The sequence below is a fragment of the Nicotiana tabacum genome, chromosome 18 (assembly GCF_000715075.1).
Source record: "Nicotiana tabacum cultivar K326 chromosome 18, ASM71507v2, whole genome shotgun sequence".
NCBI classification, from domain to species: Eukaryota; Viridiplantae; Streptophyta; class Magnoliopsida; order Solanales; family Solanaceae; genus Nicotiana; species Nicotiana tabacum.
In genome coordinates, this window is record NC_134097.1 from 110,555,581 (window position 1) to 110,570,322 (window position 14,742).

Sequence of the window (14,742 nt, forward strand, 5' to 3'; positions counted from 1 at the left end):
TTTGCACATATATACAAACTTTAAGGCCTCTTATTAATACACAATAGTTTATTCAACCAAACAATTTATGGAGGTAGAAGTAGGGAGTCAGTGTCATTCACTACTGATCAAATTTTTGTTGGAAGAGATAAAAGTGTATATTAAATAGTTGAAATCTTGACTAACCAGTAAGAAGATATTCTTTTATCCTCTCCATTGATGTAATGGGAGGGCTTCGGAAGACAAGCATGTCACGAAAATTTTATCACAATCCTTAAATCAAAAGTTATTAGTTATTTAGTACATTAACAAGAAATTGGTTGTATGTAACCATGTATCGTGATGAGCTCAATATTGCTTGACATATTAGACCCTTTTTTGTCTTTAATCTGGTTAATGTGATGAGAACTTTGCTTGAATTATGATCTAATATGTTACCTTTTGGTGCAGGTGTAGATGAAAGAACCAATAGATAAATAACAGACAAAGTAGGAGAAAAAAGAAATTACCAAAAAGTGCAAGGGTTTACCTCTGGCATCACAACTAGTTGGAGGAGTTCTTCATTGTCAGGGAGAAGAGGCATGGCTATCTATATTAAAAATAGACCTTTCTCAAGTACACAAAGCGGAACATACCCTTAGTCAGATATTGAAGTTGAGCTATGATCAGTTGCCATCAGCATCTCTCAAGCGATGCTTTGTTCTTTGTTCCCTTTTCCCAAAAGGCTGCCAATTAGACCGGAAAGAAATGGTCATTCTTTGGATGGTAGAAGAGCTACTACCTTTCCAAAAAGGAAACCCCGAAATGGAAGTCATAGATAATGGATATTTTATAAATTACTGCACCACTCCTTATTACAATATCCTGAATTTGATATGTATGGAAACCTAAGCTCATGTAAAATGCATGATCATGTGCATGATCTGGCCCACTCCATCTTGCGCTCACATGTCCGTAGTTTTGGTTTTGCTAGTTATAAAGAAATGAGAGGAGTAGATTATTTACACACATTGGTTCTGAAAAAACAAGATGTGAGGGCATACTGTTGAAAGCTAAAGGCCTAAGATCATTGACTCTGGATGTTGGTGACCTCAGGACATTACCTAACTCAATTTTCAAGTTAATTCACTTGAGATACTTTGATTTGTTAAGTAATAGATTTGCTGAACTACCCCCTTGCATCTCCAAATTATATCATTTGCAAATTTTGAAGATACCCAACTTAGAAAAGCTTCCAAGTAAAATGAAAAAGTTGGTAAACTAGAGACATCTCTGCTTCATCAATTATCTTGAGTTATCAACACTATTTCGAAGTCAAATAGGAAAGCTTACATGTCTGCAAATACTGAACTTTTTCAATGCCAGTTCTGAAAATAGTTGTCATATTGAAGAGTTGGGTTGTCTAGAAAAGCTTAGTGGTAAACTATCTATAAGCAAACTCCAGTTTGTACATGTCAAAGAAGAAGCTCAAAATGCATGCTTGGATGAAAATTTTTGGACATTACTATATCATATAAGGTAAAATTTTAGTTGATTTTAAACTCATAAATATTAGTAATTCTTACCGCTAGGTCAATAAAGAAAGATTTAATAACTAAAATTTAGTTGATTTAAAAGCCTAAGTATTTTAAATTAATTTAAATGATAATTTTATCTAATGTAAATCTAATTTCAAAGGATAAAAAAGATGGACAATTTTCGCTAAGGGCTTCGTATTTTTAATATAATGTAGATGTAGATTACATTACATCATAAAAAGTGAGAATACTAATCTGAAAAATAAGCATGCTACTTGATACAATAAGTTAAAATATACTATTAGTGTAAAGATTTTTCACACTATAAATATATATTATTAGTTAAACTCGATGAATAATATACTCACTCATTTATTGTTTTCATTTAGTACCATACTTTTATAAAACGTTTCTTTTTATTTAATACGAGCCGAGGCGTATATAAGTCCTGACACATGAGGTGTAAGCCCCATAGATATTTAAATATTTTAATTTATAAATTAATAAAATAACACAATAACACAAAAATACATAACAAAAAATGAATATTAAAATTTTTAAAAAGTAAGTTAATCCTTATTAGAATGGGCACTTATAAGTTGCATTTCATAAATGCGAATTATAAATTGCATTTTAGAAATACGAATTTGATAGCTCCATAAACTAATAACTTATAATTGACAAGCTCATTATCCTTATGTTCTGAACTTGCTTTGTTTCCCCACCTTAAAGTACCGAGCATTTTAGGGGTCTTCTTCCTACTATCATGTAGTAATGGCATAAATGTCCCCTACTGGAACCAGTCTTTATCCAATCCCTTTCTTGCCTCTTGAACCTTCGTATTTCCTGATACTTTCTCAGTAGCAGCTGGGTCCGAGATAGAATAGAAAGTTTGAGTTTTTAATTCGATACAACGCGCAAAACCTTATCAGTTATTCTCAGGGCTCTTCTCTATGAAGAATGCCTCCTAGCAGCAGGCACTGATCGTTGAGGCAATCTTCCTTGGTGCCCGTTTTATTTCACAGGGTAGCCCATCTATATAACATAGCTTTATTAGCTGCATTTCTAAAATGCGATTTAATCTAACGTCGTTTCGTTGACCGTCTATTACCTCAGTTAACTTAAAACGCATGTAAATCGAATTTCACATATACATTTTGCATATTTTTGGATTTTTTACAAAATTTACACACTAATAAAATTTTGTAGCCAAATTGCACATTTTGGGAAAACTTCCATTTAACATACATTGGTATTCGGCAGCTTTAAAAATAATATTATCTGTCTCAACAGGATTCGTTTGTCCATTGAAATATTATTATGGTTAACCTAATAGTATTTATTTCATAGATAGAAAGGATTGGAATATGGTTGCGTGTTTTGGGTTGATGATAAGTGCTTTGAGAAATAAGACCGGTGAAATGTCTAAACTAAATAGGAAACTATATGGAGTAAGTCCCAGTTTAAACCAGAGGATAGTAACATTAGGGCAATGAAGTAAGATCAAGGACACTACAGAACATTTTACTCGCGGAAATCAATGACATGGGAAGAGATACCTCTCCAATATTATGTATATTAAGGTCAACTCCTCTTTTTGGTTACAAAATTATAAAAGGTACCCAAACTTGATTTCCTGTCTCCTTAGAACTCAAGGATACAGTGGTACGAGCCTAAACAACAGATCTTGTTCAAGTAAGGTCGTAGCTAGGGTCTTAACCTATATTCTTTAATATGCAAGTGGCATTAGATGAAACCAATCAGGGGTGGAGCTATGCATAGCAAAGGGTTCAATTAAAGAAAATTATCCTGTATAAATAGGGCAAAAATAATTTATATATAAACTATTGATAAAAATAATCCCTTTTAGAAAAGAGAAGATTCTAGGGCAGTGGTAGGGTACCACCAAAGCTATCTAAGTAACAGACTCTCACAAGCTATAACTTACACCTATTTCCTTATTGAGGAAAGGACTTGCTTTGTTATACACATGTTACACATAAACACACAGACACACAAGTTTCCACCGTTCATGTTTCCAAGTGTTCCCCTTTAAGTAGGCAAATATAGAGCTTCACTCCAAATAATTGATTTTTACAGGAATATTGAGCATCAGATGTTTGATCCTCGGACTAGTAGTTTCACTGTACTGATTAAAAGCCAGCATCCTCTTCAGGTGATAGAATTGATTTCAACTCCATCTCCTGCCGAGGTACAAGATATGTCAATGCTGATTCCAAGGTGGCTGATGGTAGAGTTTGCTGAAGCTGCCTTAATATATTAATGATGCGATTTTTGGTTTCTTCTGTAGCAAGATCTTTTTCAGAACATAGAACCTGTAGAAAAAGTAACATTCAATTATCGAATGTTTATATATACATAAGTTTTGGTTAATAGGCAACATCCACAATATAATGATACGTTCACACCGGCAACATCCACAATATAATCAGTCAACCATCTCGATGAAATTTAAAGCAAAGGGGATTTGAACACGAGAATGTTATTTAACATTGGATGCTTGAAAAGTATTACAGTCAGACCTCTCTATAACAGCATCTCTATATAACAGTCATTTACTATAAAAGCCTAGATTTTCTCAGAACCGATTTTTTATGTTATATTTTACCTCTCTATAATAGCATTCTGCCTATAACAGCAACAACCATCTTTATGACAATACGCTCTTTGTAAAGTTACCCCTCTATAACAGCCATGCAGATTTTCTAAGATTATTACTAATAATAATTCCAAATATTTAAGCAAATATTTTATAATTTTAATGTACAACTTATAATAGCTATATGTATTATCTTAAAGATAGCAATATGTTCCATGAACATATGCACATCAAATATTTTTATAACTAAAGATCTACAAATGATATCTTGCATTAGAAAAATGCCAAAAGATATTTAAAAGATCTATTTATACTTTTTGAAGATATGCATATCATTCTTTTTTCATTTGAAGATGTACACATGATATATCTTTTATTGGACAATTACCAATAATATGTAAAGGTAATCTATTCGTATTTTTTTATTGTGTGCCTTAGAGTTTAAATATTTGTGCATTTAGTTAAGAATTTTTTAATAATGTATTAGATTTCTTTAGCATTTAATTCGTGAAATATTTATATCTTTCGATATTTTGAATTTAAAATTTTTATTAATCTTTTATATATAATATTATAAAGAAAAACAATTAGTTTTTGGATAATTTTTGTCTATAACAGCCAAAATATATTTAAATGTCAAATGCTGTTATAAGTGTATAACAACCATTCACTATAAAAGCCGAAAAATTTTGGAACAAACGATGTTGTTATAGAGAGGTTTGACTGTAGGTGGACTTCTTTTTACCTCTCTACTTTAGATGCTATTAACACTATATTTTCTGCTATAGAACTGATACTCAAATTAGTATGCAAAAAAAGTAGAACAAAAACATGAAATAGTGACAAATGTAATTTTTAACGTTTTATAAGATTTCCAATGCATTTTTTATGTTTTTTTAATGAGCTATATTGGAGATTACTAAGTAATCCAAAATAGCATAACAGCCTAGGCAAGATAGAGACTCTTATTGTGAGGGTTACCTCCTTCTCTACCAGTACATTAGTAATACCTGTAAGCTTCTTGGGAAATTTTATGTCAGTCAAGAATGAACAACTTAATCTAGTATCTAATAGTTCTGATTTCAAACTAACCTCTGCAAAAACCGAAATAATTTTTGGAATGTATTGATAGCTGGGACCAATAAGTTCTATATCTGACCTGCAAATGAGAAAATTTGGTGAAACATTGAAGACTAAAAACTCATTAACTGCTACAATCAGGAGAGCTTGTAAATGCTACAAAGATCATATACTTAATATACATCAGAAGGCAACTGGTGATCTCTTATCACGAAAGCCTACACTTGGAATTGCACATCCTAATGAAATATTTCTAAAACATATAATATAAACATTGTTGCAATTATTGTCATAAACTTCCCCAACTTGCTTGGGACTGAGTCATAGTTATTGTTGTTGTTGTTGTTGCACTGTTGCAAACTTGTAAACTAGTTACAATGCTAAATAATACTTCAAGAGTTAGTTTGGCTCATGATTAGTTAGTTTTACCGATATGTGAAATCAAAAAACATGCTAGCACTAAGAACGCTTGTAATTTCATTTACAGGGAAAAGTTCTAATCATATGTCGCCATTTTGTAATCATTCCTTTTCTAATTTTACAAAACAAATGTGTGAAACAGATAAAAACCAAAGATTTAAATTAGTAAAGTGAAAACCAGATAAGAATGAAACTAGAACAAACTAATCCAGTACCTTTCAACCATCGAACATAATTCGCCATGAACATATTTGGCTTCAGCCAGGTCACCCTTTATAGGCAGGCAATTCAACCAAACCGGAATAATCTACCAAAGGATTTGGAATTAGAATTGTGAAGAAATTATAGCAAGGTTAAATAGTACATTGCAGGAACATCACTTTATCTATGAAGATCAAAAGCTATACGCTTTACCATATTTCGACATGTGAGCGCATGCACAATGAAACAGACTCTTATCAGAAGGTATTAACAAAAGGCACAAACAATTGCACCAACGACCATGTTAGCAATTGTTTGCAGTCTTCTTAAAAGGTACTGAAAATGTAAAAGTGTCTTTGAGTATTTTCTTCTCTTTCCTTTTTTAAACACTTTTGAGCTTAGTAAAGTATCTTATGTTAAGGTAAGGCTAAATCAAATGCTCTCTCCAACCCAATTTATCTGAAGGGCATCTTAAAATGTTTGACACCATTTGACTAATAATATTTACCATACAACTTTCACAATTTTGTAGATTTCAAATTCATTTAAAACTAAATTTTTAAATTTTTGATACGTCATACGATGTTATATCAACCAAACTAGATTTTCGACTATTAGTTGGAGTAATATTCTCTTCCACTACCATAAGTCAAATGAACATTTCAAACTCTAGACAAGTCAATTACTGTCACACAATATGAGACAAAAGGAGTAGGTCAAAAAGGAAATAAACTCAAAGGGATCTCCATTAGCAAGTATAACTTAAAAAGGAAACAGAGGAATCTCAGTATACATGTATAGTAATAGATATTTTTCCCCTTTTAATGAAATGAAGGAAAAGGACTCTGCACGGAGTATCAGTACCAGTGTATTAAATAGTCCGGAGAATAACAGAAAGAGAGAAAATAAAAAAGGCTTAATAACTAAGGAAATGGCAACACTGAAGCAATTAGGAACTAATTTTTAGGAAACGTGGAAAGTACAAGCATACCAATCATTAATTACCTTATTTATCAAATTAAGTTGCATAGTATATAAATATTCTGGTCGGGTTAAGTAGACACTTTTCAAATAAAGGATGAAATAAACAAATAAATAAATAAGACAGGAATTACTGGAACCTCTTTTAAGTCTCCATGTGTATAATAATGAAGAAGGTCATCACATTACTATATTCCCATTCTAGTGCAATTTAACTTATCGAACTGAATCAGCGGCTATGAGACAAAGATTAGGATGAACCATAAAAAAATAATTGCAGCTCTCAAACTATTTGATGCATGCAAGGAAGTTTGCAATTAAGACCTAAAGGTACACCTTAAATATCAGAATTCCAACTCAAGCATATATGACCTGTAGGCTTAAGAAAGAATAGACAAATAAATGTTAGGGATTTCAAGAAGGACAAACCTGGGCCGAGTTGATACTTTCCCGATGGAACTGACATATTTTACCCAGTGCAGAAACAGCATTATCATATGCACATTCATTCTCAGGTTCACGAGCGCATAAATGCATTATCACTACATTGATCCTTGAAATAACCTCTGAATCATGTCATGAGATTTAGTAGTAAGTACAAAAATGTAGTATCATTTTTCATCCACTTTTCATAATGAGAAGGATCTCAATATCATATTCAACGGTATTATACCTTTAACAACAGGTTTGAAAACAGAACTACCATATTCCGCATAAAGCCCAAGCCCATAAAGAGCATTCTGGACACGTCATCGATGGTGTTTGGTTAAATGATATCGTGAGCAACTAGAATAAAGAACCTGACAGCAACCACTAAGATAGTCAAACCTGTCTAACTCTTGGATTTTCGTCATTGCTTGCATCCAAAAACAAAGGTAGAAATATATCACAGTACCTAGTTGACAAAGGAAATAATTTTTATCAAAACAGTAATCCCAACCATTTAAGAAAAACTCATACACACAAACCCACTTTAGAGCCGCTTCAGGGCACTCCCTCACTAGGCTAGCAAAGATAACAGTTGGTGCACATCTCTCTTGAGCTGTTTTATCTTTGCCCTTCATAGAAGCAGGAAAAATTCAAAATGTAAATTAAAAAATTAAGATAAAGATATGAATAAATAAGTAGAGTGTTAGAATGAAGGTGGTTATCATGTCCTGAACTCACCCACAAAGGAATCAGAAATGATGCCAGCTCGTCAAAGAAAGGCAAGAATGCTGCCTTCACCATTTTGATCAATGTTTTTAATATTCGACAAAGCTGATAAAAGAAAAAGCTCAGGTTATTCGATAAGTAAAAGTAGAATCAAAGTGAAGCTTGCATAAAGAGTACAACAGGGTGTCATTTATATCTGAACTTCATTCTTAGAATGGAACATACCTGCCACAAAATATGATCTTCTTGCCATTTTTCCCTCCTCAGCATCAAAGTCTTCTGATTTAGCTCTCTCTTTGAGTTTTCGTTTTCTGTTTGAACTTTCTGTAATGACATGCCTTACCTCAGTCACTATTCTACGAAGCTGACCTTCATTGAGAAGTGGACTGATCTGAAAGAAGAAACATAAGGACAAGAATGACAATCCTATTTTGCTCTTCTAACTCACTTTCTGCCACTCTTGCTGTTTCTCGCTTTTATAATACTAATAGAACATTTCAAGCAATAGCTAGAAGCTGGATTAACAGGGGGTTTACTAGAAAGAAGTTTCCCAATGGAGTCGATCTAATACAAAGTTACTAAGCTGTTTGTCAGACTCACTAGTCTTACCTGGTCAAGATAACTTTTGTGATTTCCCTATCTGTCATAAATTTGATTCCACATTTCAATTTTTTAAGAATTTTATAAAGTTTGACCATGTCTTTGTAAACTGTAGGTATAAATGCACACTTAGTAAGAATTGAATAAGGAGCTCCTACTTTACTTGATCCCCTGAACATATTAGCATGCAAGCCATCGCGTGCTCTTTGTTCCCATGTCTTCCTCTTTATAAGAGATGTACTAAGCTTTCTTTGTTTCTGGTATAATATAACTGATATGAGTTTGGCTGAGTGTTTTTGTAGATCTCTATTGAAGGAAAAGAAATTGGAGTTATTTACTGTGTGATTACGTAAAGGCCAACATTATGATCAAGTTGGAACATAAGAAATTAAAAGGCAACATACCACCACAGTAGGAAAAAATGCAAACTTGGATCAAGAATATTAAGGAAATTGTCTTCGACATAACCGAACCTGCAGGCAATTGTTCAATGTACTCAACATGACTGCAGATATATCCGTCATAGGCTCCTGCATGAGATAACAAGTCAAGTGTCACTTCTCTTTTATCCAAATAGACCGAAGTTAAACAATCTCCGAACCAAAATAATTTATAAAAAAAAAGAAGCAAAATAATAGGTCAAGAACAACCTCATGCAAAGCATCTAGCAAAGACTGCATTATATGGTCTGACAACTTTGTGAAATATGTCTCACTTGCACCTTGTGCGATCCCTTTCTCAACAGCTAGTTTAGCAGAACGCAACAAAATATACATGGCTTAAACAGCAAAAATTTAGAAAATTGCTTCAGCAATTGAAAAATTAGAAAATTAAAAACCATATGAAATCACGAGAATTCTCACAAATAACAGCACATTTCCTGAGACCATTGTGGGTATAGAATTTCAGAAGTGGAATAAAGACTGGAACAACCTGTTTAATGCATTAAGCCATTGATATGACCTGTTTAATTTGACATCACTCAACAGCACATGACAAAAACGAAAACGTGCAGATGATCATTCAGGCCAACCTGGGAAACCCATGGGTAGAAGTCTCCCTTTAATGTCTCAGCGAAGAGGCATAGCATAAAACAGGCTGCAACTTGGTTCCGCTTCACAGAGATGGTTATAGCAGGTTCAAGTTGAGCACATTGAATAAAAGGGCATGACTTTATGGATATAAGGAAGAAAATCCTGTCCTAGGCAATCGCAAATTGCAGCACATGCCTGCAATGAAATTAAGAAAATAAAAAGAGGCCAATCTAGAAAGAAATTTGATCTTAAAATGAAGTAATTTACACATACCCTTAGCAAGTATTCAGTTGGAGAATCATCCCCCTTCGTTTGTATTCCTTGTAATGATATCATAATCACTTTGATGACCTTTAATGACAACAGAAAAAAGTAAGCTCTATAATTGTGACACCAGCACAGGCCAAGACAAGAAAAAGAATGCCAAGAGATAACGGAGAGATATCACTGTCATACGTTTTGTTGCACATAATTGTTGAAAGAAATAGTAACTCAAACAAGAGTAATCTATATTATGGTTTGACCACGGTAAAGCCATGAAACAAAGCATAACAAATGAAACAAGAACGAAGCAACCCCAATCGATGGCATCTATATACGTGTTCAGTATTCCATGAGTAAGGAACTAAAAGAGATGTGTCCTATGAGCATGGCATCAATATATATGTGTTCAATCAATGGCATCGAAGCTCAGTACTGGGCATAGTTGGAAGAAGACCTGCTCTGCGTCTTCTCTAAATTTCTCCCTGCCAACAGCAGACCCAACACAGCTCATGCACTCTATCGCTCTGGCACGAAGAATGAGATCGGATGTAAGATCTGCATTTCTCAAGAAAGCTTTCAACTGTGGCATAACAGTGTCATAATAGGTCCGGAAGTACTCCTATTTACATATAATATATCAGCCTTCATGATTGATAATTTAATCAAAAATAGAACTTAGTCAGGAATAAAAGCCCCAGTTAATACCTTAGCAGATTCAGTTATACGAGACAATGCATATAATGCTTCTTGTTGGACCATTTGTTTGCCATTCTGCATTTAAAGCAACAAAATGCCGAAAAAGACATCATTAGTCTCTTGCACTTGTCAGAAGTAACATACCTTCGTAATTTGGTGGCCTCTATAGTTGCACACCTGTACAAGTACAAGCAGTTTATTAACTATTCCATCTAGGTAAGGTATCAAAAAATCTGACTTGTTGGACACAGAAGAAGGATAGAGCTCCAGCAGCAGATGCCTATAAAAATGCCAAAAAGGTAAAAGGACCATATTAGTTGGCATCAGCAACTGAATGGATTCACATCTACCAAATCTTTAGGCTTATGCTTATTTCCAAACTTTATTTACGGGTGCACTTTAGATACCTTCCCTGACATTTAGTAATAATTACTTCCCCTATAATCTCATAGTTTATTACAATCATTCAACGTTCTTGTAAGTCAGAAGAAAGATCTTATTGCAAATAAAATAAAGTCACAAAATAGATTTTTCAGAAACACACTGCCGAAGCCAATAAATGTTTGTATTACAAAATTCTAGAAGGGATGTTACACAATACATCCTTAATTTGTGTCATGTTGCAGAAAAGCAAAAGTGACTGTTGAGGACCAACTGGTAACAAGTGTTGCGACTAAGCAAATGAAGCAATATATAGTGAAGAGACTTCTTAGAGTAATCTCAAAATTACATCAAGAAATCAAGCAGAATGCAATAAGATGAGTGGATCAATAAAGAGCCAACTCCGACAGTTGTGGAATATTTAGTTTTAAGCCCAAGATTCTTAGGAATCAGATATACTAGAATATAAAAGGTATATTAATACTCAATTATTATCTTTATGGATAAAAATAGAAAATAAAGGGGTAGACCTAGGCAAGGTTAAAGAACTTCAACTGTATGGTACATGAGACCACCTTGTAGACGTGCAGCAAGAACAAAAACTTTGTTAGTTGTTTCATGTATCAATGATCATCTAATCTTCTTTTAGCTGGCAACTATTCTTTGGGAAACTTGCAGCATCCCTAAATAGTATATATCACATAGGACAAACCTGCACTCGTGGATGAACATGATCCATAGTTGCAGCTAATGCAGGAACTACTTGGTTATGGTATTGTTCTTGAAAATCTGGATGGTAGACAGTCGACAACCTGTCAATTGCGCAGCAAGCAGCCCATCTGACTCGAGGATGAGGATCTTGGAGACAATTTAAAACCTTTTTCACTGGTTGCTCCAGATCCTTAATCATCACCTATTATAGCAAAAAGAGTCATGATTTCGAGGTACATAATTGCCTAAGAAAAAAAAATCAAAGAGAAAACTTCAAATAATTAAACGGTGTAAAGCATAGTGGTAGAGTAATAGGGGGCAAAATATATCTTATACATTTAAGCAGTTTGCCAGAAAAAAACACCTCTAAAATGCTACGAGTTGAAATAATATTATATCCCTTATAATCAAACCATATAGCCATAACGAATACACAACTAATACAAAGTACCTGCTTCGAGCAACCTTTAGCAATCTGAGCAAGTGCAAAGGGAGCTGCATGGCGCTTCTCCCACTCTGGGGCATCCCAGTAAGCAGACAGCTGCTCTTTAGCAATAGGAACAAAAGACTTACCTCCTAATGCACGAGAAAACCGTTCTAAGAAGTGCACACTAAAGCTGTGGTTACTTGTAGTCCCTGTACTATCATACTTGGTCTCGGCACTATGCCAACCGGGGTCATCATTTGTATCGGCTAATAAGTTCACTAACACCATTAAACATCTGCTAATAAACGAGAGCAACCTCTTCATCATCCCAGGTGTCTTCTCCCAGCTTGCCTCAACCAAATTTACCAAAAATTCAACCGCCCCATGCCTCGTCTCCTCTTGCAATTTCTCATCCTTTGCTATATCCAATATTGAACCCACAACAACCACTAGTTGTCGCCTCAAGAACCTAGGCTCATTCTTCGCCAAGTCTTTTAAAAATGTCAGCACGTACCATGATGCGGCCTCGTCAACACCGCTGCTCAATGTTTCAGCCAACGTCCTCAGCACACCTGGCAATAGATCTTGAAACTGCTCCTTTTCATTTGAACTCGATACGCACTGAATGAAGTTGATCACAGCTTTTGTGGCTGCAATCCTCACATTGAGATCGAGGGTATCATCATTCAGAGTATTTCGGAATACTGAGTGCAGATCTTTTACCCAAAGGACAATTTTTTCGCCTCTATGCTCGGCTAGTTGCGCAAATATTAAGAAACCGACTTTTTAAAAAAGTTGTTTGAACTAGAATTAGTGACGCATCGGTAAAAGAAGGGCAATAACTCAGGCCAGTTGTTATCTGGAAGAGATGAAGCAGCCAGCGTATAAACAGTGTAACGAAGCTCTCCAATGATGAATTCTGATTCTTCTTGATTCATACAATCAAGGATCATACACTTGATGCTTGATTGAGTGGAGACACTTAGTTTGTGCCAAGTCCATAAGTCGTCATCTTTAAGCAACTTCTTTAAGAGGAGAGCACACTCTTGACGGGTATAAAAGTCGTGGGGAGGGCCAAGATAGTCAACAAGCTTAAGTGCAAGGGATTCTGGATCCTTCTGCTTCATCATGTTAAATATGGATTTAGCCTCCGAATCTTTTTCCTCGGAGCTGTCTATGTGATCAGAAATAAATGTTTCAAATGGCTCTGAGTCAGGCCCAAGAATAGCCTCCATCTCGGCCTTCTGTAACTGAGTAACCTTGCTATCCATTACACTATATATTAAGATGAGAGAGAGAGAGATGACTACGGAGTTGTGACAAATGAAAGAGATTGAGAGACAACTATGGAGTTGTCAGAAAACTGTAATATATTAAGGTGAAAATTACAGATACCTCCTCCAACAATGTACTATAAATATTAAGGTCAACTCCCTTTTTTGTTTCAAAAGATAATAAAAAGGGTCCCCGGGGCCAAGGCTATATATCTTAATACAATATCTTAATATTGTATATATTGTTATTTTAATATAATGTTTGTTTCGAAGTTACTTAAAATTTTACTGTATCGGTATTGTGAAATTCATTGTTATGCAACATAGAAGTGTTATTATATGTAACAGCTGATTTGATAATGTTTTTAACGTGGAGATATCAAGGTGGGAAAGGATGAAGATTTTAAACACCCCCACCGAGCGCAAGAGTATAATATGTTAAGGTCAACTCCCCGTTTCCAAAATTACACAAAGACCCTATATAAAACAAGAATCGACGGTGATAAGACAAAGGAAGTAAATAAATAGTCAAAACAGCATAACCTCTTCAGCAGCCTTTTTTCGCAAGTCATTCCCGGTCTGAAACGACGCTGTATGAATCACAAATTCCAGAAAAATCTTCACGACAATAAACGATATCGTCTTAACACCAAATCACTTAGCATGACTGACCTCTGACTTCATTCTCAAATCTTGAGTCGATTGAGTTCCAAACTTCACCGGATCCGAGTTCCGACCCGTGAAGAACTCGCCGACGACAAGCCTTGGCCTCATCACCGCCGTCCTCCGCCGCGCTGTGAATAGTAAAAATTATAGACTCCTCCTCTGAGATTTTATATATTTTGGTCAATTCCCCTCATTATTTCCAAAATTATGAAGTTTCCCAGAACCAACTCTCTAGTTTCTAGTTGTTGCGGAAGCCAAATGTATATAGTGTGAATAAGTCACAATTACTATACCAAAAATTATGACAGCCACCAAATAATAAATAAGACAATAAAGCAACAATAAAAGTAACACAAGAATTTACAAGGTTCGGCTAATTTTGCTTACTCGTCGGACACAATCAATATTTTATTCCACTCCAAAAATACAAGTGAAATAATACTCAAGAGAGAAGATACAAATGTCTGAAGAAGATAAGAAGGCAAATGAGAGCTGTGTTTAAATCCTAAACATTAGGCCTCCTTTTATAGGGAAAAATCCTATCCATTTTTGCTAACACACCGATGTGGGACGTTGAAATTTTTGACATTTCAACAAATCTCCATCTTGGCAAAAATTCCACGTCTTCAATTTTCTCTCTATAACAAATTTTGGTTGTGTCTTCATCTTCAATCTTCAGTGTTCAACGATGTTGATCAAATCCAAACAATGTTGAAACTTGATAGCAGTCACCACT

General features: G+C 34.6%; 1 protein-coding gene across 1 annotated transcript; it reads right to left on the minus strand.

The window, feature by feature from the left end:
• Positions 1 to 3,312: 3,312 nt before the first annotated feature.
• On the minus strand, positions 3,313 to 14,229 carry LOC107783012 (uncharacterized). The gene is given in 23 exon segments (XM_075237153.1): positions 3,313 to 3,832; positions 5,209 to 5,275; positions 5,832 to 5,923; positions 7,228 to 7,364; positions 7,472 to 7,538; positions 7,627 to 7,693; positions 7,771 to 7,856; positions 7,966 to 8,074; positions 8,175 to 8,344; positions 9,027 to 9,083; positions 9,204 to 9,331; positions 9,417 to 9,486; positions 9,587 to 9,719; positions 9,721 to 9,782; positions 9,861 to 9,938; positions 10,306 to 10,470; positions 10,557 to 10,622; positions 10,725 to 10,811; positions 11,641 to 11,841; positions 12,091 to 12,845; positions 12,848 to 13,341; positions 13,884 to 13,930; positions 14,013 to 14,229. Coding segments are annotated over 23 exon segments (3,423 nt in total). The 5' UTR covers positions 14,115 to 14,229; the 3' UTR covers positions 3,313 to 3,649.
• Positions 14,230 to 14,742: the final 513 nt, after the last annotated feature.